We start from the raw sequence: 25,613 nt of genomic DNA on the forward strand, positions 1-25,613 counted from the left end.
CTGTGAGACCCAAAGGGGAGCCTGAGGCTATCTGTTGGTACAATACAAGCAGCAGCATCAAGTCCAGAGATTAAGGACTAGCCTGTGCATTTTAACTTTACAGGCGGTCTGGACGCCCTCAGCCTGAATTCAAAACCTTTTTGCCCCAAAATGCAAGTTATCATTACCACTGCTATAAAAAAAAAAATTCTTGGGAGGGCAGAATATTTAATAGCAGAGAATATATACCTCAAACATCAAGCTAAGTGAGAGCAGACCATGTCCTCATCCCTCTTGGCTCTAACACCACTCTGACAGATGCCTTTGGTGACTGCGAGCCCCTCCCACCCTCCTCATCCTGTTTTATTCATTGCCCCAGCCCTGTGAACTTATTTATTCGTTTCCCCAGTGGGATTTGTTCTCAGCTATATTCCTGGGGTTCAAAAGGATCTATTCTGACTATGAGCCCAGAGGCAGAGCCAGCTAAGTAAAACCAAAAATTATAGTCTCAGATGTGCCAAGGATTTTTCAGCCTGGCTAATAATAGCAACTTACATTTATACACAGTGCTTTAGGAAAGTGCCTTTGCATATTATTTTACTGCAAAATGAGCTGGTGGGAGGTAGGGCACGTTAGGCTAATTCTCATCTTGCAGATGAAGAAATCAAGGCTCAAAGGTGCTTTCTTGTATCCCAGGAGCATCGGCACAAAACCAGAATCATGTGTCCACTCTCAGTCTCCGGGTGACAGCCTGGTCAAGGCCCAACATGCACTCGGCCCACATTCCCCCTGGTGGGGTCCCACAGCAGAGGCTGGGGGTGCAACGCCCCATGTGCCTCTGCTGTGTGCCAAAAGCCAAACACCTGCCCACGTGAAACAGACTTCAAAAAAAAAACCACTAAACTGCTTAAAGGACAAATATTTTAATTTCATTTCCCCATTTTATACTAAATCATTAATACAGGTCACAAATTACATTTATTTGCAGACATCTAGAAAACAATCAAAAGTGTATATATCTCTCCATATAGATCTTATTAATAAATTTATTGGGACAAGTAGGAGAACTTGTGCCACGACAGTTTCAAACAGCGTGATTACAGACCGCAGCACGCCCAGGAGTGGTCACAGGTGTGCACAGTGTCTGAGAAAAGGCTGCACCGCAGAGCCAGTCATGATCAAGTTAGGACACCCGACATACAGTGTACGTGCTAATAAATTTCCTCCAGGTCATGACCAGCATGAAATAAAAATCAAGACATAGATAGTTCTGTAAATGTGTACAGCAATATGCTGCATTTAAGAGTTAAAATCAGTCTCTACTTTAGTGTTAGCATCAAGCCCTTAGGAGAAATCCAAAAAAATCTCCTTTTCCCATTTACACATGTCAAAACCTATTCACACAGGGACGGCTGGGCAGTAGGTCACAGAACCCAGAGGTCCTTGCCTGGGTTAAGCATCTAGAGCGAATACTGCAGGGCTCTCTCTCATCCTGGCTCCCCTTTGCCTTCTGACCCTAAGAACTCCATCTATGGGTCGTTAGATAGAGCCAGGACAAAGCAATGCAGATCTCTGGGGATCTTGTCCCTTCCATAATGAAAATGCTCTGCCAATTCAAGTTTCATTCAATCAGGAAGACAGAAGGATTTAAGGCTTCGGTGACAATTATAATCCTCTGAGAAATTATTTTCCCTAAAGTCAAGATGAGATGATAGTGTTTGCTGTACTTTCTCTTAACTTTTAAAATCCCTGGCATCTGGAGTAGGCGGCTTTCACCTGCACTTAAGTCTGGCAAGAGAGGAAGGTCTTTCCTTCTCCACAAAAGGCCGCTGCAGATCATACATGTGAGAAGCACGTGGAGAACCTCGCCCAGGAAAGACGCTGAGAGACAAGCTCTTTAGTAAGTGGAAGAAGCTGTGCTCATGGCATCTTCAGCAATTTTGGTGCTGGCAGGGTGAATGCTTGCGAAGTATTTCACATCACTGTCACGATCCATTTGAAGAGCCATAATTGTCTGTTCTACAGCCTCCTGGTGACAGTTGGCAGAATTTAAGAAATATTCTGCAAATGAGAAGTACAGATTACAAATAAAAGTAGTCTAATATTTAACAGTTTTATCAAGATCAAATATAAAAACTTCTTAGTCATTATAAAACACTTTTTCTGCACAAATAAACACAAGTTATGTTGACTGACAACAGTATCCTAAATTAATTTGTGTTAAATTAAAAATATATATATATAAGAGTTATAAGACTGATTATTTTTATGACAGACTAAACCTCATGATTCTCAGAGGCAGTTAGGCAGTATTAAACTAATAAATATATTGAAGCATGATACTTTTTTAGGTATTAATTAGTTCAGTAAAAGAAAAAACACCTCCGAACACCCACCCCACACACACACACACACACACACACACACACACACACATAACCAAACCAAACCAGCATCTTCTCTAGCCGTTTCATTCTAATTGATATTTGCTGTGTGATTAATTACTTTCGTGGGTGGCTTTTCTAGGGGTCTTGTGACTCCTACTCAAGTGATTGGGTGGGGCTGTGCAAAATAAGATAATTGTGGTCGACCACAAGGATTGGTCAGTTTTGCCTTAAAGAGAGCCAACTCCAGAGCAAAGAGGAAGAGCCCACCACCACAAGGAAGGAGAGACCCAGCAGTATGAGACAGTACAGTGGGCTTCCTGGCTCATCTAGATAGAAAGCTGAGTGCCTCTGGGCAGAGACTGAGGGCCAGGGAGAGGTGTGCCTGCGAGCACAGCTGGGGAGAGGCTGTCCTGATGGGAAAACTGTATCCTGAGTGTTCCCAAGCCTGAATTGTAGCTGTTACTTCCCTATAATAAACCCCATAATCGTGAGTATGTTCTGTGTGGCCACTGGAATGAATTATCACACCCAGCAGAGAAGCAGAGAGTGCTGTGTGAGGGACAGCTGGTATGAGAATTAGTGAAGATGGCAGAGAGGAAGCCTGTCTGGCCTCCGCCTCAGGAGAATCAGCCCTGGGTTGTTGATCCTGGTTCTTCTTCCCCACTGTGGGGTCGGAGGGGGTTAGACGCTGTCCCCAAGCCGTTTTTACACTATTTAATAAAATCTACGTGAATTCCAAAGGAGGAAAAAGAAACAACATTCATTTACCTTTATTTTTTGAAGTGTACTACTGAAACCTGTAAGGCTTTCTGGGGGGGATTACAATAAAAAAAAAACCACCTGAGTCATGAGGCGCTCACAGCTGGCAGCCAAGCAGACGTTCCGGAGCATGTCTTCTGCTTGATGAGATAGGAAGAGGAAAAACCAACACATCTCCCAACAAGGACCCATACCAGGTGGGCCTCTTCCAAAGGCCATGATTTTGCAGTTTTAAGAAAATATCCAATTTTTCAAATGACTAAGTGTGGAATTACAAAAATGATATATGGTAAAAAATTGTTTTTTCAACTGGAGCAGAGAAGGGATACAAGTCACCTCCCTACCTTTTCATCTTTGTCCTGTCTCAAGCAACTTACCATATACCCCGACCAGACTATTCTCTGTCAGCATCTATTCATGCGGTCTCTGACGCTCCCCGCCCGCCACACACACTCTAACAGTCACCTACTTACCTTTCTCTAACAGGCTTTGTCGCAATGTTTTTGCAAGCAGTACTCTGACATTTGGAACCCTGTCATTTGCTAAGGTGAGTAAATGTGGCATAAGATGCAGCGCAAACTGGTCCATGGGAAGACAATCGTCCTCAATGACAGTCTGGGGAAAAGAAAAAACTGCTTCAGATTTCTTTGTAAATTCAGTCTACCGAGCTATGAAATACTAGCTAACAAAATGTCTTGGTAACTACTTAAGTGCTACAGATTATAGTTACTGCAGTCCCCCCTCAACTGCGGTTCCACCTTCAGTGGGTTCAGTCCTAAAACGTGAAATGAGTAGCGTGACAAGCTCTCCCGCCATCCTGCTCCGTCTTGCCAGGGCCCACACTCACATAACTTTTATTACAGTGTACTGTTATCACTCTATTTTATTATTAGTTATCGTGTTAATCTCTGTGCCTAATTGATAAATTAAGCTTTATCACAGGTAGGTATGTATACGACAAAAACATAGTGTATATACGGTTTGGTGCTATCCATGGTTTCAGGCATCCACGGGGCGTCTTGGAACACAGCCCCCCTGTGGATAAGAGGGGGACTACTGTGTATCAGGTACTTGGGACCTCAAAACAAAAATTACATAATTAACTTCCGGCACACACACATTTCAGAAACTGCTACATACATGAAGGCTTAGAATTTCAGTCATCCCTCCATTTTCATAGCTGCAGTATGGGCCGTAGGCTCTGAACGCCCTCTAGCGGAGTGCTATGCTGTGCTGCCAGCTCTAGAAAGAACTCAGCTGACTGAGAGGGATGAGGGGGCAGGCAGCTCAAGATGAAGACCCAGACAAACACTCGACTTTGAGGGATTGGGGGTCCTATAAATAGCCAGATGCCAAAGTGCTGTTCCTTAAGGACAAGAAAGAGGGTGCGAGACAAGCAGGAAGTGAAAGAAAAAACGGTTCTAGGAAAAAACTGGCCACAAAAGGGTAAGCCCAGTTCCTTGCTTACCTGGCAGACAAAGACAAAGGCTTGCCGACCAGACCATTTGTGACATCGACCGAAATTTTCTACCAGTTCATTTATGAGGTCGACTCCAAATGTTGGGGGTGTTGCCACGTACAGTTTCTTCACCATTTCACTAACCTAGGAGCGTTAAAATGGGGAATTGAGAAATATCTTCCCTTCTACAATATCATAAAAGAGCTTGCTAATCTAAAATTTTAAAAGCTTTTAACTACATACCAACTTGTAGGAAATCCAGCGAACAGAAGAAACTTTATCTGCACAGAGATTCAGAGCGATGGGACGCAAGTAGTCATACACATCTCTGGGGCTGTATAATTCTAGAAGTAAAATCAACTGTCTACAAAAACAAATTATAAAAATAAAAAAATAATCAAAAATTAAAATAATTAGGTCTGTCATGCACAGAATTAGTGTCAGTCTCTGTTAATTTGGAAATGCCATTTAAACACAATGGAAGTTCCAAGAGTATCCCTTCCCCTTAGAACGTGAGGAAAATCTGGTGGCCTCCCCGCCCACAGGGACGGCAGCAGAGCAAGCACTGGCTAGCGTGTATGGTTGGATCAGGAAGCTCTTCTTCCAGAGTAACTGCTGAAGAAGTACAAACTAGCTCTCCTCCATCTTACAACAAATCAATTACTAAATAGGAAAGTCCCGCAGATTTAGGTGCCCTGGTGTGTGTCTGCCAAACTCTGAGCATGTTCTGAGGGAAGTACTCGCCTGCCGGGTAACGGGAAGAGCAGATCCTCTGGCAACAGTTCCTACTATGTCTGTGGAAAGGCAACTGAAGACTGTAACAACACCCGCTTTTGGGTAAACACATTAATGCCCTAAAAGAAATACCTCAGACATGAAAGAGGTTTCTGCAGTTTGGGGTTTATGTGTATGATTATTAACAATTCTGATCAGCAGGAAGTGAATCAAACGTGAATATCGGGAACACAGGAATGGATAAATACACCCATATGTGGTATATACACATACATATAAAACCTTAAGAGAGAGAGACACACTATTTTCTGACACAAAAGGTGAAAATAAAAATCCCAAACAGGACTTCAGCTTCTGCTTGGGATGTAGAAAGCTGTGAAGGATGGCATTATGACCCTAACAATGAAACAAAGCTGGATAAACTACAGAGTATTTTCCAAAACGGAACAAGCCCCATCCCAGGAGAGATAGGCCACAAGGCTGACTCACCTGCTGGGAGCCTGGGCTCAAGAGGCAGGGGCCATCACGTGAGAAATGAGCCAAGAGGATGAGTGTGTCAGCATGGAACAGCTGGGGACTCTGGACGTGAGGGGAATTCACACTCACTTGCAAACTCTTTCCCACTGACCTCCACTGGGTGCCCACAACAAAGACTGAGGTCACGACAGGAAACTAGAAAGTGGTCCCTTGGCAGGTAGGCAGTGACTGACAGATGTTAGGGGACAGGCATCAAACACTCTGCACTTCCCTGGGCCCTTCTCTCATACAAAACAAAACCTTTAAGACCCTAGTGGTGGGGCAGAGAAGCCTGCCACCCCATGGGCACAAGAAGGACATACTGTGGTTAACGGAAGAGTAGATGAAAAATGTTTATTCCAGGATGGGTGGGCAGGAAACCTTCTTGAGCTAAGGCTCTATAGGTTTATAACCAAGCAAAAGTTTCCTACTGTGGGAAGAGGGGCAGGAACTCTGGCCCAAGACTAAGCACAAATAAGAGGCAGAGACTGGAAGCCATCGACAGGGGCAAGGAGCTCGAGAGAAAGGTATGCAGAGCCTCCCAAAGACTGAGGCTGAATCAGAATAATAGAGAATCATCCCTTCCCCAACAGGAGCCTACCACTAGTCTACAGCTGGGGGGAAGGGCAAGAAACCCACCTCAGTGACACAGAAGTGCAGGGGCTGCTGAAAGGTGAGGATGGAATGCTGTCACTGGGAAAAGCTCACTAGCACCCCGAGCTCCCACCCTCAGCAAAAGGCAATGGCAGTCACCACTAGAAAAATTGAAGCCTGTGGTGCACGGAAAGTAACCCTAGCAACAACAAAACTCAAACCCAGCTCGACTTCTGGCTGGGTTGACTCAACCCTCCACATTAATGGCAGAAGAGGAGGCATCCCCATTTCCATGCCTAATGCAATTTAACTCAGTCTCTAATATTCTACACGTCACGTACAGCATTCAATCATAATTAGGACACACACACACAAACAACTACTGTCAAGATACAAAGCAACCAAATGAACTGGACTCAGAGATAACCCAAATGTTGAACCTATGGGATTAGGGCTTAAAAAAATATATGATTCCTTGTTAAAAACTCTTTTTCTGTAAAAGAAGGATAACGTGAGTGAAAAGCAGACTGAGTTTTAACAGATACAATAAGGAGTCAAATGAAAACACTAGAAATAAAAGCATGCTACCAGAGTTGAAGTACTCCTTCCACAGGCTCATCAGTAGTAGACTGGACATAGCAGAATAAAGAATTAGTAAACCTGAAAATACCCCCAAACTCATTGCCCTTGAGTCAATTTTGACTCAGAGAGACCCTCCAGGGCACAGTAAAACTTCCCCATAGGTTTCCAAGGCTGTAGTCTTTCATTCTGCTGTACACAGGGTCGCTATGAGTTGGAACTGACTTGACAGTGCCTAACAACAAACTATGTGGAAGCAGACTGCCACATCTTTCTCCTATGGAGTGGCTAGTGGCTCTGAACTGCCAACCTTTCTGTTAGCAGCCGAGTGTTCGGCCAGTGTACCACCAGGGTGCCTAACCTGAAAACAAGTCAATAGAAATTACCCAAAATGAGAAAACAAAAAAGAGCTTACCAAAAAACTCTAGCATAGCCTGTAAGAGCTGGGGAACAATACCAAATGATCTAACACTCAAGTAACTGGGGTCCCAAAAGGAGAAGAAAGAAAGAATCAAGTGGTGGTAAGATCTGAAAAGGTAATGATTAGCCTAGGGTTTTCCAAAAACAATGAAAAGGCACAAACCACAGGTCCAAGAAGTTCAAAGAGCCCAAGCAGATTTAATGGCAGAAAAACAATAATCATCATAAACACAAACAAACGAAACCATCTAGATGTAGATATAGTCACACTGCTGAAAACCAAAGAAAAAGAGGAAATCTTGAATTCAGCCAGAGGAAAAGAAAGAGTACACATAAGGAATCAATGATGATGAATCACTGAAGATTTCTTGTCCAAAGCTGGGCGAGCTGTGCAGCTCAAAGAATGACATCTTTAATGTTTTAAAAAACTGTCAACACCAAATTATATAACCAGCAAAAATATCTTTTAAAAATGAAGGTGGAGTCTAGAATCCAGAATGTATAAAGAACTCATACAACTCAATAAAATGACATGCCAATTTAAAAATGTGCAAAGGGCTTAGACATTTGTCCAAAGAAGATACATAAACGGCCAACAAGCACATGAAAAACCGCTCAACATCAATCACCAGGGAAATGCAAATCAAACCACCAATAAGACACACCTTCATACTTGCTAGAATGGCTATAATTTAAAAAAAAGAAAATACCAAGTGTTGGTAAGGATGTGGAGAAGTTGGAACCCTCATACACTGCTAGTGGGCATGCCAAATGTTGCAGCCACTGTGAAAAACTGTTTGGCTGCTCAATAAATTAAACATAAGAATTACCATACAACCCAGCAATTCCACCCCAAAAGAACTGAAAACAGGGACTCAGACACTTGTATTCCCATGTTCACAGTGGCATTGTTTACATTAGCCAAAAGGTAGAAAACAACCCGAGTGTTCATCACCATATGGACGAATGAATAAACTGCGGTATACCCATATAACGGAACATTATTCAGCCATAAAAGGAAGGAAGTACTGACACATGCTACAATGTGACTGGACCTTGAAAGCATTATGCAAAATGAAAGCTGCCAGACACAAAAGGCCACAGGTTGTATAATTTCATTTATATGAAATACCCAGAATAGGCCAATCTATAGACACAGAAAGCAGATTAGTGGTTTCCAGGGAGTTGGGGGAAGAGGGAAACGGAGAGTGACTGCTTAATGGGAATAGATCTTCTTTTCCGGGTGATGAGAATGTTCTGGAAGTAAATAGTTGTGATGGTTGCACTACTCTGAGTGCATAAAATATCACTAAAGGTCAATTCTGTGCTGTGTGTATTTTACCACAATAAAAGACAAACGAAGTTAAAATACTGTTCCCCCCCCGCAAAAAAAAAGTTCAGAAAAGTCATTCTCAGCAAATCAGTTTTACAAGAAAAGTTAAAGGAATACAATATCAAACAGAAACCTGCATGAACACAAATGAAGAAATCTGAAAAGGGTAAAAATGAAGTAAATACTAACCCCTCCAAAACATAATCTAACAAATTGTTAGAACTTACTCAGCCAGTTCAGCTCGAAAGCGCCAATTTCTACTATTATCTGTCACCAAAAACTCTTGAAGTTGATAAAGATATTCTCTTCTTTTGTCAATATGAAGAAGCTGAAGTAATAAAATAGAAAATACTTAGCAAAACAAACAGTACATTCTTTCTTTTACTAGACTGCTTACGAATGGACTATACCATATTTTTACACAAATAACATACACCTTCCATGTTTGTTTGCCAACTGCACCCTCCTGCTGCAAAAAACATGTAAAAAAAAAATTGGCATAATGGCGCTTATTAAAAAATCTTGTGGGGAGGGCACAATTGGCAAATAAATATAGAAAGCATGCATTATCTGAGTAAAAATATGATAAATAATATGGTTATTTTGTCTGAAAAACAAATGCAGTACCCGTATGCAATTATTTTAAAAAATTGGTATTAAATTCATTTTCCCCTGAATAATTCCCATTTATCATCAAGAATCATCATTTTCTTTCAAAATCCATCTTCGGAGCCTGCTGGTGACCTTCACTAAACTTATAGTTCCTTGAGCATAACTCACCCACTCTAAGGAAAGTCTCGTTATCATGAACTCTTTCTTTTTAAACACATTACTCAAGGGTGAAAATCTTTACTCTTTGGGCTAAACTGTTACTTAAAGGTGACCTTCAAGAGATAGTTTCAATCCAAGGGTTTGAACAGCAACTCAAGGCCATAGCCTTAGGGGTTCTTCTGGTCTCAATAGGTCCAATAAGTCTGAATTCCTTAAGAATCTGAAGTTCCGGCCCATATTTTTCTTCCTTTTTATCAGGATTCATCTAGTGTGTCCCTGATCAGAACATTCAGTAGTGGTAGCTGGGCACCACCTAGTTCTTCTGGTTTCAAGGTGGTAGAGGCAGTGGTTCATGTAGACAAATTAGTCCTGTAGTCCAGTTCCTTCTCTGATTCTTGGGTTTCCTTCTTTTTCTTTTGCTCCAGGTGAATAAAGTTTATCTTAGATGACCGCTTGCCAGCTTTTAAGGCTCCAGACACTACTCACCTAATTCTTAAAGTTTATGTTCCACCTCCCCGTATGGTGAGTGGCATCTGGGGTCTTAAAAGCTCGTGAGAGGCCAACCAGGAAAAAACTATTGGCCTCTACTTGTCCAGAACAAAAGAAAAAGAAGAAAACCAAAGACTCAGAAACGGAAGTAGTCTGCAAGACTAATACTCTACACGAACCATGGCCTCATCTACCCTGATACCAGAAGAGCTAGATGGTGCAAGGCTACTACTGCCAACTGTTCTGATCAGGGCCACAATAGATGGATCCTGACAGAATGGGAGAAAAATGTCGAACAGAACTTAAATTCTTAAAAAGTCCAAACTTGCTGGACTAGTTTAGACTAGAGGACTCCCTGAGACTATCACCCTGAGATTCTCTTTAAAACTTAAACTGAAATTATCTGTAAAATCACCCCTTTTAGTTAAATAATAGATTGGCTCATAAAATAAAGGCTATCACCTGTAAATAATGAGCTCCTTTAAAAAAATCAAACGGTCAAAATTTACTCTAAAGCAAAGATGAGATGGGGGCAGGGAAACTAGAGCGCTGAAAACGGTACAACCAGAACAGAATGAACAGGAGTGATGACACACTGTGAAAAATGTAACCAGTATCACTGAATAACTTGTATAGAAATTGTTAGATAGGAACCTAATTTGCTGTGTAAACTTTCACCTCAAACACAATGTTATTAAAAAAAAAAAAAAATTTTATTCTGCCAATTCACCTGACAGTCCCATGAGACTCCAGCCCTAAGCCCCACCATGAACTCTTTGAAGACAGATTATGATCTTCCTCACACACGTAGGCTCAGTGAATGGCCCCACGTGTCAGTTTGTCATACCGTGGGGACTTGCATGTTGCTGTGATGCTGGAAGCTATGCCACTGGTATTCAGATACCCACAAGGTCACCCATGGAGGACAGGTTTCAGCTGAGCTTCCAGACTAAGACAGGCTAGGAAGAAGGGCCCGGCAGTCTACTTCTGCAAAGATTTAGCCAGTGAAAACCTTATGAATAACAGTGGAACACTGTCTAATATAGTGCTGGAAGATGAGCCCGTCCAGGTTAGAAGGCACTCAAAAGCTGCACCAATGGGCTCAAGCATAACAACGATTTTAAGGATGGCGCAGGACCAGGCAGTGCTTCATTCTGTGGTAGGTAAGGTTGCTATGAGTCAGAAGTGACTCGACGGCACCTAACCACAACAACAACAGGGAATGACACTTTGACTGGCACATGTGAGTGCTCAATGAATGTTTATTGAGTAAAAGAAATAAAAAGAAATTTATTTCACATATGTAAAAGTAGGTTTATAATCAGTATGAGGGGAAACCGAAATTTTTATATAAATAAGCAAAGAAATCTAATTATACATCAAACAGATAACACAATCACACAGGGGGAAAGAGTCTGTTTTTTACTTAGTACTCCAACCATACATCTTCACAGGATATGTTCTAAGGACAGAAAGGGGTGAAGAAAATCTTGAACTTTAGTTGATTTGATGTATTCATGGAGTAATTCTGAAACCATTTCATGTATATCATTAAAAAAAAAAAAGTTTTTTTTTTTTATAGAATTGAACAAATGAGTAAATACATTGTTGTTGGAAACAGGGTTTTTACTGTGTGAGAGAAGAAAAAGAAGTGTGAACTGAACAAAGGCAAGGAAATAGTATTCCACTGGAGGCGAGGATATTGATATGAACTCAATAATTTAAAACATAAAAACCTCCTGTCCATTGAAAAGGCCTAAAAACAAAACAAAAAAACCCAGTAGCAATGGGCACATTTAGTGCCCAGATCTTGGTTTTTAAATACCTTTCTCCACTAAAAGGGATCAGGGGTCCTTAAGAAATGCTGATTTCAGGTCTGAGGTAGAGAAAGAAGGTGAGCCTGAAAGAAATTTCTACATTATCTAACATATATGAATATGGTATCAATGTTTTTAGAATTCACATTTTAGTAGGATTATAACTACTTTTGTAACTCATACCTTAGAACTGTGAGAGCGCCAATTCCAAGGCTAATATAATACCTAAGAAACAAGAGTATGCCAGGATGAAACAATATGCAAAAATGAGGGCTGTTCACTTTGGCGACCAGTGATCCCATACAAAAGGAATGAGGATGAAAGGTAAATTCTCAGACTCCTAAAACATGCAGGAAAGCCTCCAAGCTTAATGTCCACGACCTTTTTTTTTTTAACATGTATGTTATTCAAGAATTTGATAAAAGGTACATTTGTAACCATGATCTAATACACTTAAAAAATGAAATTAGCGTAACTATTTTTAAGTTAAAAATTAAAATGACACCAGCAAAATTGATCAAAATGGGAATATGTCTTCTTTTAAGTCACCATCAACTCGGCGATATTTTCTTACATAAAAAAACCACTGCTGTCAAATCGATTCCAACTCACGGAACAGAACCATCCTCTACCGTTTCCAAGGCTGTAGTCTTCCTCCCTCGGAGCAGCTGGTGGGTTCAGTTAGCAGCAGGGCACTTAACCACCGGCTCCACCAGGGCTCCTTATTTTCTTACATAAAACTTCAGAAGTGTTGATGATAGCAGAAAAAAAAGAATTAAAAAAAAAATTACCTTCAGAAAATCATGCAAATGTTTCAGGACACCTATCCGGACTTCATCCAGGTCTTTTAAAAATCCATTAAAAATTGGAACAAGATCTGCAGCCGTCAGCTGATCTCCAAGAATAACTGCAAGCTCATGGATGGAGAACGCTAAAGTTCTTCGAACTTTCCACTGGAGAATTAAAAGTAAGTATTAAAAAAAAAAAAAAAAAATTTTTTTTTTTATATTAGTAATCTAAATACAAAGTGCATTTTAACCTTTAGACTATATATGAAGGTTAGTTTATATTTTTAATTAAATCAAAATAGTACTAATATTAGGCAGTAGATTTTGAGTATTTTTTTTTTTTTTTTTTACTATGTACCAAAAACTATGACAGAAAAAATTTAAAGCCCTGCATGGTACGTATTATTTCCCTTTCATTGGTGAAGGGAAAAATGCTTGGCAATCACCAATAACACGGCTGTTGAGGTTCCCTGACTTAGAGATGCTCCACACACACCACCAGCCAGCGGAGCCATCGCACTTTCCTCTTCCCCTTTAGATTCACGTACAGCCCACCTTGCATCCGGCAAAAAAAAAATCTGTTTTTAAGGAACTGCGATTTAACAAATATAGGAATTGGAGAATCATTTGTTTATAGCCCTGGATAAGAGCTCCTAAACAGAAATATCTTGTGTATATAAGTACCTTTAAGTTAAAAACATCTTTTTCTCCATGCTGCCTCAATTTTAAAATTTTTACATGGTTACTTAGCCTAGAACTTTACTCACTCAGAGAGTTTAGAACAAAAGTTTTACTTCCCCCAAATACCAGAACCCAATCATGAAATAATATTTTATGTCAAAGTTCAATATATAAAACAGATGAAAACGAGATTTTCTGATGGGGAGCAGGGCAGAGGAGGCAAAAAGTCCCATCCAGAGCCTTCTTAGTGAGCCCAGTGGCCCTGAGGTATTCCACAGGAACCCCTCAGAGCTGCATGGAATAAAGACTGGGAACTGCTAACACACATGGGGAAAGCACTCTATAAATGTAATATTTTATAAAAATAATAAAAGTGAAACTGTGGAGATCTGACTAAAAATATTGGGGAAAAAAACCAGGAAGGTCATTGATAGTAATTTTAAGCTCTTCCTTACATAATTTTGTTCAACACTAAGTCCATGCTAGAGGAGGAACTGAAATTTTGGTAAGTTTTGGAAGGCAAAAACATCGTGCCTTCCATACATACGTACTTGCTAATTCTTTAATTGCTTTACTCACTTGCATGTCTGAAGCCAGGGTCTCGTAAGTCTCTCTCAGGCAGTGCCAATTCTGCCTGCCCAGTGTGAGGGCCACACCAGGAAGGCTATACGCACAGTGTTTAGCAATTTCAGTGTCCACTGTCTGTGCACGAGAAGGGTCGGTCATAGATAAATACTGATCTAGTAAAGCCTGAGGTACAACATCCTAAAGAAGAGAGAGATGACAGGGATGCATTTTTAGCAGGTTAGACAAATTACGTAAGATTATATACATTTTAACACAGACCCTTAAATACTAGAAAAAATCTATCTCAATTTTCCTGGTATTTAGTAACTGAAAAGAAAAACATTCTAAGGAAAACACACATAATAAATACATAAAAGCAGCTCTAAGAGAACGGCAATGAGTAAGATCTTAAAGCAGAAAAAAGCTTAAAGGGCATGTTGTGGACTGAACTGTGTCCCCCCAAAAATATCTGTCGACTTGGCTAGGTCATGACTCCCAGTGTTATATGACTGTCTACCATTTTGTCATCTGATGTGATTTCCCTATGTGCTGTAAATCCTATCACCATGATTTAACGAGATGGGTTAGTGGCAGTTATATTGATGAGGTCTACAAGATTAGGTTGTGTCTTAAGCCAATCTCTGTTGAGTTATAAAAGAGAGAAGCAAGCAGGGAGACATGTGGACCTCACATCACCAAGAAAGCAGCACCAGGAGCAGAGGGCGTCCTTTGGTCCTGAGGTTCCTGCACTGAGCTGCTCCCAGACCAAGGGAGGACTGAGGACAAGGACCTTCCTCCGGAGCTGACAGAGAGAGAGAAAGCCTTCCCTTGGAGAGCTGGCACCCTGAATTCAGGCTTCTAGCCCTACTGGACTGTGAGAGAATAAACTTCTCTTTGTTAAAGTTATCCACTTGTGGTATTTCTGTTATAACAGCACTAGATAACCAAGACGGGGCAATTAGAATTAATTACTAAACATAAAAAATATATTAAAAATGAGACCAGCACGTTTCCGTGCTCATTGGAAACAATTAAAAAGATGTAGCTTAATAAATGTAGTAAAAACAGGTATACTCATGTTTAAAAAAAAAAAAAAGCCTACCTTCTTTAGATGGAATTTAACAATTCTCTATAAAAACGTATACATCTAGCCACGTGTGTAAAACGTGAGGAAAAGAACGTATACACAGTCTTGCTTATGCATGTCTAACATAGCTTTGGAAGGGTACACAAGAGAACACTGGGTGCTTCTGGGGAAGTAAAACAGATGGCTGCAGTGCCATAGATCACTTTTGTGTGGCTTGTCTAGCTATGGTCTTGCAGCTCTCACCCAAGTGACTGGGCAGGACTATGTGATAGGGTAATTGTGGCCCATCAAGGTGACTGGTCAGTTATGCCATCCTGCTGGGTTTGAAATGAGCCACCCTAGAGGAAAGAAAGATAAGATACCACTACCACCAAGAAAGAACAGCCAAGAGCCAGGATGTCCTTCTGGACCTGGGATCCCTGTGCTGAGAAGCTCCTGGAACCAGGAGGCAGAGAACAAGCCGTTACCCTGAAGACCCTGAGAAGTGGTGGCAGGAGAGACCTGGCAGCAGAAACCGGCAAGAGACTCTCAGGAGAGACCTGCAGGAGATGGTGCAGCAGGCTTCCCGGCCCAAGGAGAGAGAAAGCTGAGTGCCTTTCAACGGCGAATGAGGGCCATGGAGGGGTCTGCCTGTGACCATGACTGGGAAGAGGGTGTCCTGATGCAAGAACTACATCCTCAGTGTAACCTGTTACTTCCCTAATAAACCCCATAACTGTGAGTATTGTCTAGAGTTCTGTGTGGCCCCCGCAATGCATTATCGAACCCAGGAGAGAACTGGAGAGTGCCATGGGAGGGAAGGTTGGAGTCAGAATTGGTAAGGATGGTGAAAAAAGGCCTATCTGACCCCCACCTCATGGGAATCAGCCTTGGGCTGTGGATCCTGATTCTGCTTCCCCCTCATGAAGAGACAGGAAGTCAGACACTGGCCCTATGCCGTTATTACAATGCCTGAGGAGAAAAATGAGAAGAAAACTTTTCACTGAATGCCTTTGTGTACTTTTTGAATTCTGAACTATGTAAAATTATTACCTATTATTTAAAAATCAAAATATATAAATTAAAAGAATAGGATAGATCTACACATGCTGACTTGCAAATATATCTACAATATAAGTGGGGAAAATCACATTTCAGAACACTGTGAATATTGATTCCATTTAAAACAAATGGAACAAAGAAGCAAAAATAAAGAACATATACATCTGACCTAGATAATCTATAGCTACTAATATAGATCTATTCCCACAAGCAAACGAAATGCATAAATAAACACGATGAATGCCGCACTGCTTGTGCTACAAGCATCTAAGCACCATCAATAAGGAACTATGTCGATGGCAGGATCTTCTTCTAATGGAGGACGTGGCTACAGGAATACAGTCAGGGTGTCCTTATGCGCTGAGAGGCAAAGAGCTCCAAGGAATGTTGAAAAGGAGAAAAGCAAGGTATAAATTAACATATTCAATGATTCTCTTAACCTGTGCAAATTTTCCCACCCTTAAAATCTCTGAAATTGGAATCTAATTTGCTAACAGATGGCAGTTTACAACAGTTTTGAGCAATTTTTTCATATTTTTTTCGTCTTTTCATATTTTAATCTCTGAAACAGTGCTGTAACTTACATTTCTTGGTAATTCAGATGACAACTGCACGTGACGGCAATGATTCTACCTGTCTCTGAATGACAGAAAAGGGGACATATATATGTTTTGGAGCCCTGACAGCATTTGGCTGCTAACCAAAAGGTAGGCAGTTCAAATCCCCCAGGTGGTCCCTGGAAACCCTAAGGGACAGCTGACAGCAACATTTTTTTTTTTTTTTTAATATATATGCGTTTATATAACCACAAAGATTGCTGGACACGGGGGCAAGATGGTGTAGTAGTCAGACGCTTCCGATGATCCCTCTTACAACAAACACTCGAAAAAACAAGCAAAATGATTATATTTATGACAAGCTGGGAGCCCTGAACATCAAAGGCAAAGTTAGAAAACGGACTGAGTGGCAGGGGTAGGGAGAGGCGATTCAGAAGCGGAGGGAGTTACCAGGCCTGAATCACCGGAATCCCTCAGGCACCATTCCCGGGAGCGACTGCAGCAGGCTGGTGGTAGCGTTCAGCCGCAGTTTCCCCAAGGGGAAGCAGCCAGCCGCACAGCCTACTCACACCTCCAGAATCAGAGAAGAACGGTGCTCTCGGCAAAAGCTAAATACTTGAGTATATTTCACAGTGCCTCCAGCCCCCAAGCCGGTTTCAGAGGCTATTGATTTCCCTGGGCCTGAGATACACCCTGCTGAGCACCCTGAGCCATTCTCCTGGCCTTGGAGAATGAATAAATTCACAATTCAGGGAAAAGATAATCTGCCAGCTCCACTAACCTGGGGAGCTCAGGACAGAAGCAGCTCCTGTCCAGGCATAAATGGTGCATGGACTTTGAAAACCTTTCCCCCCTGCAAGGACCTGTGAGGGCCTATTTCAGAAGAACAGACCCTTGTTTGCAGATTGCAACCATTTCAGCTGTGTGGTGGAGAGATGGGTGTTTGATATTTGACACTGCTTTGTCTATTAAACAGGGTCCTCACCTACCCATATCAGGGGCCTAAGGACTGGTGGCTTCACTAAAGTCACCCAGCCACCCACAACAGGGGTCCAAGGATAAGCAGTACTTCCCAGTCCTTACAACCAAAAGCATTGGGTGCCCATGATCTGTCTGAAGAAACCACCCACCTCTGCGCTGCAGGGAACAGGGATGTGCTTTCGTCACAGAAACTCGGGGAACGATTGTCAGTCCACAGCCTTGTTGAGAGTGTGACCCCCTGCTGCAACCAGATACTGGTACCTACACCAAACACCCCTGCCCCTCTAAGACTGTAGGGCAGACCCTGTACCACAACCTGAACACTTGAGCTGAATCCATACAAGAAAAGTGAATCGACTCCTGGGCTCATATACCTGGTAACAGCTCTAGCTATCTAGTGACAGGATATTAGAGCTTCAAAGGCAAAAATAATCAAACTAGCTCACTCAAGCAACCTCTTTGGACATATCAAAACAAAACAAAACAAGCTAGCATACAGTAAGCAAACATAAAATAAACTAATACAATAACTTGTAGATGGCTCAGAGACAAAAGCCAGTATCCAATCACATAAAAAAGCAGACCATAATCGCTTCAACAAGCTCTCAAAACAAAGAATCAAGAGATCTTCTGGATGAAGGTGTTCTCCTGAAATTACAAGATGCAGAATTCAAAAGATTAATACACAGAACCCTTCAAGACATCAGGAACGAGATCAGGAAGGAAATCAGACAATATGCAGAACAAGCCAAGGAACACACAGATACAGCAGTTGAAGAAATTAAAAAGGTTATTCAAGAACAAAATGAAAAATTTAATAAGCTGCAAGAATCCATAGAGAGACAAAAATCAGAAATTCAGAACACTAATAATAAAATTACATAATGAGACAACTCAATACAAAGCCAGAGGAGCAGAACTGAGCAAGTGGAAGGGAGGATTAGTGAGCTTGAAGATAAAGGATTTGGCGTCAATATATTTGAAGAAAAATCAGATAAAACAATTAAAAAAAAAGAAAACTTATGAATCATGTGGGACTCTCTCAGAAGAAATAACCTACGAGCAACTGGAATACCAGAACAGGGAGGGATAACAAAAAATAGAGAATTGTTGAAGATTTGTTGGCAGAAAGCTTCACTGATATAGTGAAAGATGAGAAGATATCTACCCAAGATGCTCATCGAACTCTACATAAGGTGTATCTCAAAGGAAAGTAGCCAAGACATATTATAATCAAACAGGCCAAAACCAAAGATAAAGAGAGAATTTTAAGAGCAGCTGGAGATAAACAAAAAGTCACCTACAAAGGAGAGTCAATAAGAATAAGCTCCGACTACTCAGCAGAAACCATGCAGGCAAGAAGGCAACAGGATGACTTCTATAAAGCACTGAAGGAAAAAAATTGCCAGCTAAGAATCACATATTCAGCAAAACTGTCTCTCAAATATGAAGGCAAAATTAGGACATTTCCAGATAAACAGAAGTTTTGGGAATTCGTAAAAACCAAACCAAAACTACAAGAAATACTAAAGGGAGTTCTCTGGTTAGAAAATTAATACTATCAGATATCAACCCAGGATGAGAACACTGCATAAAGCAATCAGATGTCAACCGAGATAGGTAAATCACAAAAATAAATCAAGACAAAAAAAAACTCAAAACAGGGAAACAGTGATGTCATTATGGAAAAGAAGACATTAAAACAATAAAGAGGGACTTAGAAATGTAGTCATAGATCTTTCATATGGAGAGGAAGACAAGTAAATACAAGGGTAAATATTAAGGTAACCACAAAGGAGACGAACAATCCTAGTCATCAAAATAAAATACAAGAACAAAAACAGAAACTTAGCAGAAACAAAATCAACAACAACGAATATAAGGAAAGGACATTATATAAAGATAATGTGCTCAGCACATAAAATTAAGTGGGAAGAAGAAACTGTCAACAACGCACAAAAAAAGACATTAAAATGACAGCACTGAACTCATACCTATCCATAATTACCCTGAATGTAAATGGACTAAATGCACCAAAAAAGACACAGAGAGTGGCAGAATGGATAAAAAACACGATCCATCTACATGCTGCCTACAAGAGACACACCTTAGGTTTGGAGACACAAACTAAAACTCAAAGGATGGAAAAAATATATCAAGCAAACAACAATCAAAAAAGACCAGGAGTGGCAATATTAATTTCTGACAAAATAGACTTTAAAGGTAAATCCACCACAAAGGATAAGGACACTATATAAAGATCAAAGGGACAGTATACCAGGAGGATGTAACCATAATAAATAATTTTGCACCCAGTGATAGGGCTGCAAGATACATAAAACAAACTCTAACAGCATTGAAAAGTGAGATAGACAGCTCCACAATTATACTAGGGGACTTCAACACACCACTTTCGGCGAAGGGCAGAATATCCAGAAAGAAGCTCAATAAAGACACGGAAGATCTAAATGCCACAATCAACCAACTTGACCTCACAGACATATACAGAAACACTCCACCCAACAGCAGCCAAGTATACTTTCCTTTCTAGTGCACATGGAACTCTCGCTGGAATACACCATATATTAGGTCATAAAGCAAGCCTTAGCAGAATCCAAAACATCGAAATATTACAAAGCATCTTCTCTGACCATAAGGTCATAAAAGTAGATATCGATAACAGAAAAAACAGGGAAAAGAAATCAAACACTTGGAAACTGAACAATACCATGCTCAAAAAAGACTGGGTCATAGAAGATATTAAGGATGGAATAAAAAAAATCATAAAATCCAATGAGAATGAAAACGCTTCCTATCAGAACCTTTGGGACACAGTGAAAGCAGTGCTCAGAGGTCAATTTATTTCAATAAATGCACACATCCAAAAAGAAGAAAGGGCCAAAATCAAAGAATTATCCCTACCACTTGAACAGAGAGCAACAAAGGAAACCCTCAGGTACAAGAAGAAAGCAAATAATAAAAATTAAAATATAGTTAGATGAAATAGAAAACAGAAAAATAATTGAAAGAGTTAACAAGACCAAAAGCTGGTTCTTTCAAAAAATTGACAAAATTGATAAACCACTGGCCAAATTGACAAAAGAAAAACAGGGGACAAAGCAAATAAGAAATGAGATGGGCGATATTACAAAAGACCCAACTGCAATTAAAAGAGTCATATAGATTACTATGAAAAATTGTACTCTAATAAATTTGAAAACCTAGAAGAAATGGATGAATTTCTAGAAACAAACTACCTACCTAAACTAACACAGAGGTAGAACTAAATAAACTGACAACAAAAGAAGAGATTGAAAAGGTAATTATAAAACTCCCACCAAATAAAAAGCCGTGGCCCGACGGCTTCATTGCAAAGTTCTACCAAACTTTCAGAGAAGAGTTAACACCACTACTTCTAAAGGTATTTCAGAGCATAGAAAAGGATGGAATACTCCCAAACCCATTCTATGAGGCCAGCACATCCCTGATGCCAAAACCAGGTAAAGACACCACAAAAAAGGAAAATTACAGACCTGTATCCCTCATGAAATTAGATGCAGAAATTCTCAACAAAAATCTAGCCAATAGAATTCAACATATCAAAAAAATAATTTACCATGACCAAGTGGGATTCACACCAGGTATGCAGAGATGGTTCAACATTAGAAAAACAATTAATCCATCATATAAATAGAACAAAAGATAAGAACCACGTGATCTTATCAATTGATGCAGAAAAGGCATTTGACAAAGTTCAACACCCATTCATAATAAAGACTCTCAGCAAAATAGGAACAGAAGGAAAATTCCTCAACGTAATAAAGGGCATTTATACAAAACCAACAGCCAACATCATCCTAAATGGAGATAATCTGCAAGCATTCCCTTTGAGATGGGGAACCAGAGAGGGACGCCCCTTATCACCACTCTTATTCAACATTGTGCTGGAAGGCCTAGCCAGAGCAATTAGGATAGATAAAGAAATAAAGGGCATCCAGATTCGTAAGGAAGAAGTATCTCTATTTGCAGATGACATGATGTTATACACAGAAAACCCTGCAGAATCCTCAGGAAAACTACTGAAACTGATAGAAGAGTTCAACAGAGTATCAGGATACAAGATAAACATATAAAAATCAGTTGGATTCCTCTACACCAACAAAAAGACCGAGGAGGAGGAAATCACCAAATCAATACCATTTAGAGTAGCCCCTGTCCCATTCCCGTTGGCATCGAGTCGATTCTGACTCATAGCGACCATGCAGGACAGAGTAGAACTGCCTCATAGAGTTTCCAAGGAGCGCCTGGCGGATTTGAACTGCAGACCTTTAGGTCAGCAGCCGTAGCACTTAACCACTACACCACCAGGGTTTCCAGTAGCCCCCAAGAAGATAAAATACTTAGGAATAAATCTTACTAGAGACATAAAAGACCTACACAAAGAAACCTAAAAGACACTACTGCAAGAAACCAAAAGAGACCTACATAAGTGGAAAAACATACTTTGCTCATGGACAGAAAGACTTAACACTGTAAAAATATCTATTCTACCAAAAGCGATCTACAGATACAATGCAATTCCAATCCAAATTCCAATGACATTTTTTAATCAGATGGAAAAACAAATCAACTTCACATGGAAGGGAAAGAGGCACTGGATAAGCAAAGCATTACTGAAAAAGAACAAAGTGGGAGGCCTCACACCACCTGATTTTAGAACCTATTATATCACCACAGTAGTCAAAACAGCCTGGTACTGGTACAACGGATACAAAGACCAATGGAACAGAATTGAGAATCCGGACATAAATCCATCCACATATGACCAGCTGGTATTTGAAAAAGGCCCCAACACAGGTAAATGAGGAAAGGACAGACTCTTTAACAAATCGTGCGGGCATAACTGGATATCCATCTGCAAAAAAAGGAAACAAGACCCATACCTCACACCTTGCATAAAAACGAACTCCAAATGGATCAAAGACCTAAATATAAAATCGAAACGATAAAGATCATCGAAGAAAAAATACAGAAAATGCTAGGAACCGTAAGACATGGGAGAAACAGTTTACACAAAACATTAGTTACGATGCAGAAGAGAAACTAGGTAACAGGGAGCTCGTAAAAATCAAGCACCTGTGCCCATCCAAAGACTTCACCGAAAGAGTAAAAAGATTACCTACAGACTGGGAAAAAGTTTTTGGCTATGACAATTCCGTTTAGCATCTGATCTCTAGAATCTACATGATACTGCAAAAACTCAACTACAAAAAGACAAATAACCCAATTCAAAAATGGGCACAGCATATGAACAGACACTTCGTTAAAGAAGACATTCAGGTACCTAACAGATACATAAGGATATGTTCATAATCGTTAGACATTAGAGAAACGCAAATCGAACTACAATGAGATTCCATCTCACTCCAACAATGCTGGCATTAATCCAAAAAACACAAAATAATAAAGTCGGAGAAGCTGTGGAGAGACTGGAATACTTATACACTGCTGGTGGGAATATAAAATGGTACAACCACTTTGGAAATCTATTTGGCACTTCCTTAAAAAGCTAGAAATAGAACTACCATACGATCCAGCAATCCTACTCCTTGGAATATATCCTAGAGAAGTAAGAGCCTTTACATGAACAGATATATGTGCACCCGTGTTCACTGCAGCGTTGTTTCTAACAGCAAAAAGATGGAAGCAACCAAGGTGTCCATCAACGGATGAATGGATATATTATGGTATACTCACACAATGGAATACTATGTGTTGATAAAGAACAATGATGAATCCATGAAACATTTCATAACGTGGAGGAATCCGGAAGGCATTATGCTGAGTGAAATTAGTCAGTTGCAAAAGGACAAATATTGTATAAGACCACTATTATAAGAACTCAAGAAACAGTTTAAGCAGAGAAGAAAATGTTCTTTGAAGGTTATGAGAGTGGGGAGGGAGGCTGGGACACTAATTAGATAGTAGACAAGAACTATTTTAGGTGAAGGGAAAGACAACACACAATACAGAAGAGGTCAGCACAACTAAACTAAACCAAAAACAAATTTTCCTGAATAAACTGAATGCTTCGAAGGCCAGTGTAGCAGGGGCGGGGTTTTGGGGACCATGGTCTCAGGGGACATCTAAGTCAATTGGCATAATAAAATCTATTAAGAAAACATTTTGCAGCCCAATTTGGAGAGCGTGTCTGGGGTCTTAAATGCTAGCAAGCAGCCATCTAAGATGCATCCATCGGTCTCAACCCACCTGGAGCAAAGAAGAATGAGGAACACCAAAGACACAAGGTAATTATGAGCCCAAGAGACAGAAAGGGCCACATAAATCAGAGACTACATGAGCCTGAGATCAGAAGAACTAGATGGTGCCCAGCTACAACCGATGACTGCGCTGACAGGCAACACAACAGAGAACCCTGACGGAGCAGGAGAGCAGTGGGGTGTAGACTTCAAAGTCTCGTAAAAAGACCAGACTTAATGGTCTGACTGAGACTAGAAGGACCTGGGAGTCATGGTCCCTAGACCTTTTTGTTAGCCCAAGACAGGAACTATTCCCAAAGCTAACTCCTCACGCAGGGATTGGACTGGACTATGGGATAGAAAATGAAACTGGTATAGAGTGAGCTTCTTGGATCAAGTAGACACATGAGACTATGTTGGCATCTCCTGTCTGGAGGGGAGATGAGTGGGCAGAGGGGGTCAGAAGCTGGCTGAATGGACAGGAAAATAAGACAGTGGAGAGAAGGAATGTGCTGTCTCAAGAAGGGGAGAGCAACTAGAGTACCTAGCAAGGTATGTATCAATTTTGGTTTAAGAGGCTGACTTGATTTGTAAACTTTCACTTAAAACACAATAAAAACTAAAAAAAAAAACTTCTGAAGAAATACAGAAGGAACTATGATCAGTAGTTATTCAAAATGAAGAATGTGATCACAGGCCTGGAGAAGAACACGAGTTTTGTTTATATTTTATTTGCTCTAATACCTGAATTTTCTTATTTAAAGCATAAATACACTGCCTTTGATTTAAAAAAACTTGTTAGGTCTGAAATGGGCTTTAAAAAGAGGAATTAAGAACACATACATAAAATAAAACATTTTTTTTCTCACTTACTTGTACTTTGGATTTCGTTTCCTCATCAGGGCTAAAACTATTATTGGTGCTCAGGTCTGAATCATGAATATAGCGAAGAGTGCAGTCCATATTCTGTTAGAAAAAAAAGTCTACTTAAAGATCTGTTCTGTCTGGAAGCTTTCTTCATTTAAAACATCTTATTAGGTTACTTCATAAACACACAGCACCACCACTAAGGTACTTACCTTTCAAGACGACCAAAAGATATAGATACATGCAAATTCTGCATGTTTTAAAAAGTTTATAAACGACCTCATAAGAACTTCCCCTGCCTTAAATCAAACTTGCGGACCAGGTTGCTAAATGTATAAAAATGGATTCCAGAAAAAAATGAACATTTCAGTACTATGACATATCCACGCTTCAGAAGGCTTGTGTTTTTACGTTTTGGCCTTTTTGGCTATTAAAAAATATACCTGTGAAATTAGATATTAACAGCCAAAAACAATCAGTAGACTAAGAAAAACTGCAAATGACATCCGATGGCCTCTAAAAGGCAATTAAAAGAAACATCTAAATACTCTTTATAATAAGCTATCTTTAAGATATTTAGACCCTTTCAAAATTACTTTGAAATTTATTTTTAATTCCATTTTTCCAGGGTTTCATTCTAAAGCAGTGGTAGTGTACAGGTTTTAGCTGCACCAAATGACATCTGACAAAAAGCAAACACACACACTGAGGCTAGCAAAGGCCTCTTGCCATTCCTAACATGTGGGTAGGCATTCCCTCCTGAGCTTACCATTCAACCCACTACGATATGTGCTCCTCTGATTCTGGCAATCAGTGTGACCCTTCTCCTGTTCATGTAAATGAGGGCTAAGAATACTGACATGAAATAATGCTGGCTGATGGCATAGCAGGAAACCGGGAAGGGTCATATAGAACAGCCACAAGTACATATCAAAGACGATGCTAG

General features: G+C 40.3%; 1 protein-coding gene across 5 annotated transcripts in view; it reads right to left on the reverse strand.

Annotated features, from left to right (window-relative positions):
• The window catches only part of PPP4R1 (protein phosphatase 4 regulatory subunit 1), a 105,748-nt gene that overhangs the window by 4,245 nt on the left and 75,890 nt on the right, over positions 1-25,613 (reverse strand). The window contains exons 13-20 of one of the 5 annotated variants that reach the window (XR_010323494.1): positions 24,674-24,766; positions 13,887-14,072; positions 12,630-12,791; positions 8,989-9,089; positions 4,828-4,948; positions 4,594-4,728; positions 3,599-3,740; positions 1,756-2,040 (exon numbers count right to left, since the gene is read on the reverse strand). Coding sequence is in view for 4 of the 5 variants with exons in the window: in XM_023543982.2 (XP_023399750.1) it covers positions 1,877-2,040; positions 3,599-3,740; positions 4,594-4,728; positions 4,828-4,948; positions 8,989-9,089; positions 12,630-12,791; positions 13,887-14,072; positions 24,674-24,766 (1,104 nt within the window). In the remaining variant the exon portion in view is untranslated. Of the gene's footprint in view, positions 1-441; positions 2,041-3,598; positions 3,741-4,593; positions 4,729-4,827; positions 4,949-8,988; positions 9,090-12,629; positions 12,792-13,886; positions 14,073-24,673; positions 24,767-25,613 lie in introns of those variants that run through there. The other 4 variants (XM_023543982.2, XM_064294724.1, XM_064294725.1 and 1 more) reach the window with 4 other exon arrangements.

This window comes from Loxodonta africana, chromosome 11, assembly GCF_030014295.1.
Source record: "Loxodonta africana isolate mLoxAfr1 chromosome 11, mLoxAfr1.hap2, whole genome shotgun sequence".
Classification (NCBI taxonomy): domain Eukaryota; kingdom Metazoa; phylum Chordata; class Mammalia; order Proboscidea; family Elephantidae; genus Loxodonta; species Loxodonta africana.